We start from the raw sequence: 3,880 nt of genomic DNA on the forward strand, positions 1-3,880 counted from the left end.
ATATATATATATATATATATATATATATATATATATATATATATATCAAGATAGCCTTTAACATTGTTAAATTACCGGTAGGCCTATATATAAATCACTAAAGAAAGGTAAATACAGTGTTCAAATAAAATATCCCGTCGGTGGAATTTAATTACATAATGTATTTATTATTTATTTATAGGACAACATTCGTTGAAAGCTATGCTACACGATGTACCATCATGTCCTTTTCTTATGTTTTAGCAATAACAAAATAAAAATAATAATAAATAAATAAATAGAAATAAAATTCCGAACCTTAATTTCGTACATTTTGGGTCGGTTGGGCGTGGCCAACACAATGTTTTTTGGTATTTGGACTAAGGTGTCTGACGGGATTGATCCCCGAGCACTGCCAGTACTAGGCTTAGTAAGTAGGTCATGGTATATTACATTATAAATAAATGGTGGCGTTGGAAGGTTATTCACAACGCTGTATAATGCGCATCCTTTGAAAGCACATGGATACTCCCTCCAAAGGTATCGAACTTGAGTGATCACTGATTCACACGGATGTGAAAACTGGACTATAGATGGCGCTACCAACTTGTTTACAGTCACCGAAATCCACTGCTGATCATTCTCGGCACAAAACGATAATGAATTTACGCAACAGATCTGTAGACAATAAAACCACTTCGTTAACGTAATTAAATACTATTTGAATATTGTACTATTAGTAAAATGGTAAAATGGTAAAAAAAATGGTAAAAATGCTTTCTCAAAGCAGTGTTCCTCCACAAAACTTCTTCCCGACCTATGCCCCCTCCCTTAGGCACCCCCTCCTCGCACGGGCGTCGCAAATGTCTAATCAAGAACCCCATAATCTATTATGATTATGGCACCTCTGATGCCCAGAAATGGCATTAATCAGTGTTTCGGTTCGGTGTATTGTATCAAAGATTGTATGTGCGATGTTTTTAGGTAGACGGTATAATCTATACATGACGTGCCACCATACAAGCCACGCCCCTCGGCTAAACCCGTTATTTAGCAACAAATTTTTCTGGAAAAAGAGACCACCAAGCTGTGTACTCAAAACTTTCATAGTTACATTGAGGGCGCTATTCAAAACGATGCTTGGGCGAATTTTTGATAGGCTGGATCCACGGCAGCAATCTTGTTGGCATATCAGACTACTAAATGGCATATTTAAAAATGTATTACTTTATCGTTGTGCGCAAAATTTTGTCAAATAAAATATTATTCTGAAATTTAAAATCTCTTATTTCTAAAATAAACTAACTCATACGCTATGTAGCATTTTTATACTAAATGGTTTAAATACAGCCTACCTCGAATCCTTTGTTACTGACAACTTTAATATTTGCATTTCCGTGGTCGAATTCAATTGTAAACGAAGTATTCGTCATTTTTATATTGGTAGGGAATGGTCCAGCAAAAACTAAGTCCTTTTCGGCGTAGGCCACAGCTCTGGATGCCAAGGCAAGGCGCCTAGCGACGTCTTGTTTGTATCGAGGATGGATACTGTAAGACGGACATGCAAACAATTTTAGTGCAAGTGACTATGAAAATAATGATAATGATGGTAAGGATAGTGATTTATCACAAAAATGATCTAATTATTTTTGTAAATATATTCTATAAGTTAATCTATAAGACAAACCAATAATTGATGACGTATGATTGCGTAAGTAAACATCAATTGGTTTACAATGATTAAAACAATAATGATATAGATAATGGTAACAGTACCAAACTACATAATTCAAATGATGAATGATAATAGTATAATATTGGTTATCATAATGATGGTGATAATAATATTGCTAATGATAACAACAATAACAAGCCACAGTATAATTATAATTGGTATAATTATAATTGAAATAATGATGCTGATATAAGCCTAAAAATGGTGGTGGTGGTGGTGGTGTGGTGATGATGATGGTGGTAATGATTTTGATGTGTAGGTGTAATTTTGCCCTACCAGCCGTGGAAATGTTCTGAATACTCAGTACACGTACGTTTAAAATCAATTGCGAAAAAATCGCAAGTTGTCCTCATGTGGGACTCGAACCCACGATCTCCAGATTACTAGCCTGGCATCATACCTCTAGACCACCGAGCTTGTGCCTGATGGCCAGTGTTGAATTCGAGTCCAGTAAGCAGCGGGTACTGATTTTGAAGACGATAGCGATATTTTTAAATAATGATCAGTTGCAATAAAAATTATTTGATTTTTATTTTAATCCACATGGGCCTAATTGAAATATTACATGATGATATATAAATGTAAATTCATCAAATTGATGTTGAAATACTTCACTTACGGCTTTAATGGAGATGTTGGGTCGGGAAGATCAACAGATACCGCCATAAATACATTCTCCATTCTTGGATTTGGTACGTATCCGAAGTCAGCAGTCTGGTGCCACCTCAAAATTGGGTAATTTCCAATACGTCCTGGTCGAACCGCGCTAGATGTGCAGAGCTACAATGAAGAATGTGCAGATTGAGTTTGATTGGGTGGTGATCTGTGTATTCGTAATCCATGATCAATAAAGTGTAAAGGCATAATAATTGCAAATATCATCTAATCGAAGATGCGTCTTTTAAAAAAACGTTATAAAACAAACGCGTGAATTCAATTTTACATGTTGTACCTGCACAAAACCAAATGGAAATTTCTTGTTGGTTAGTCCACCGGTTCCCTCGTACCATTTCTTTCTCCAGTCGTCTATCATAGCAGGGAATGTACAGTTGTAGGTGTTGGGGGCATCAGTGTTACGTTCACCTGACAAACAATTATATTACAACCAATCAGAAGACTGTTTTTTCATGCGCGCATGATTTGAAATTTAACCAGTTGGTGGTGTTCTTACCTTGGTACCATATTGCCCCCTTGATTACCATTCGACTAAAAGGATGAATCATGCTATTCCACAATACACTTTAGAAATTAAAAGAAAGATAACGACAATTATTATTATTATTATTATTATTATTATTAGGCCTATTATTAGGCCTATTATTAACAATATTATCTTTATCATTACTATTGTAATCATTAGGCCTATTATTAGATCTATCATGAATAACATTTTTATTTGGCTGATTTTTGTTGTAATTAACTTACGTGTCGTCCCGGAAGCCACGGCGCTTCTTTCTGCTTAAGTACTGGCATGCATCTATAGCATCTTGGGAGGACCATGCTTCTACTGGTGTGTCAACCCAGTTCGAAGAAATAAGACCGATTGGATATCCGAAGTGATTATAAAGATCTCTACCATAAAACCAACACACAGCTGAAAAGTACCAGTATCCCCTTCCCGGTCTACCTTGGCCAAGAGTGTCTGCGGATTGAAACAGTGGCGTATCTAGCAGTATTAAAATGGGGGGGGGGCTGGTGTGGGGTTGGGGGCGCGACCAAAATATGAGGGGGCGTGGAATTTATTTTCGGTGGCCACGTGTGCGCCCCCCCCCCAATACCCTAGTACCATACCCTAATACGAGACGCCGTTTGGGACATTCCCTGTTTTGTCTACAAAATACCATTTTGTCTCCACAAAATACTATTTTTTCGGCAAAGTTTATTCTGTTACCATAAAATGATGATTTTGTTAAGAAAATGATCTTTTGTAAAACAGAATTTATTTTGTCACCACAAAATGTTATTTAGTCACCACAAAATGGTATTTAGTCTAAAAAATGGTATTTTTGTAAGACAAAATTTATTTTTGTAACTAAAAAATGCTCCCCACTCCCTAACAAAGAAAATCAAATTTAGGCCTATAAAACAAAGTGGTGAAAAAAAAATTCAAATTTTAGTCTGAGTGCCATTCTAGGCGATCTAGAAGTGCCACAATCATAATTTTAC

General features: G+C 36.0%; 1 protein-coding gene across 1 annotated transcript in view; it reads right to left on the minus strand.

The window, feature by feature from the left end:
- Nucleotides 1-33: 33 nt before the first annotated feature.
- The window catches only part of LOC117118953 (sialate O-acetylesterase-like), a 5,948-nt gene continuing 2,101 nt past the window's right edge, over nucleotides 34-3,880 (minus strand). The window contains exons 4-9 of the mRNA XM_033263694.1: nucleotides 3,140-3,356; nucleotides 2,886-2,953; nucleotides 2,667-2,797; nucleotides 2,334-2,494; nucleotides 1,335-1,527; nucleotides 34-657 (exon numbers count right to left, since the gene is read on the minus strand). Of these exons, the coding sequence (XP_033119585.1) occupies nucleotides 220-657; nucleotides 1,335-1,527; nucleotides 2,334-2,494; nucleotides 2,667-2,797; nucleotides 2,886-2,953; nucleotides 3,140-3,356 (1,208 nt within the window). The 3' untranslated portion in view covers nucleotides 34-219. The remainder of the gene's footprint in view (nucleotides 658-1,334; nucleotides 1,528-2,333; nucleotides 2,495-2,666; nucleotides 2,798-2,885; nucleotides 2,954-3,139; nucleotides 3,357-3,880) is intronic.

The sequence above is a fragment of the Anneissia japonica genome, unplaced genomic scaffold (genome assembly GCF_011630105.1).
Source record: "Anneissia japonica isolate Jap-2015-1 unplaced genomic scaffold, ASM1163010v1 scaffold1826_len1998817_cov189, whole genome shotgun sequence".
Classification (NCBI taxonomy): Eukaryota; Metazoa; Echinodermata; class Crinoidea; order Comatulida; family Comatulidae; genus Anneissia; species Anneissia japonica.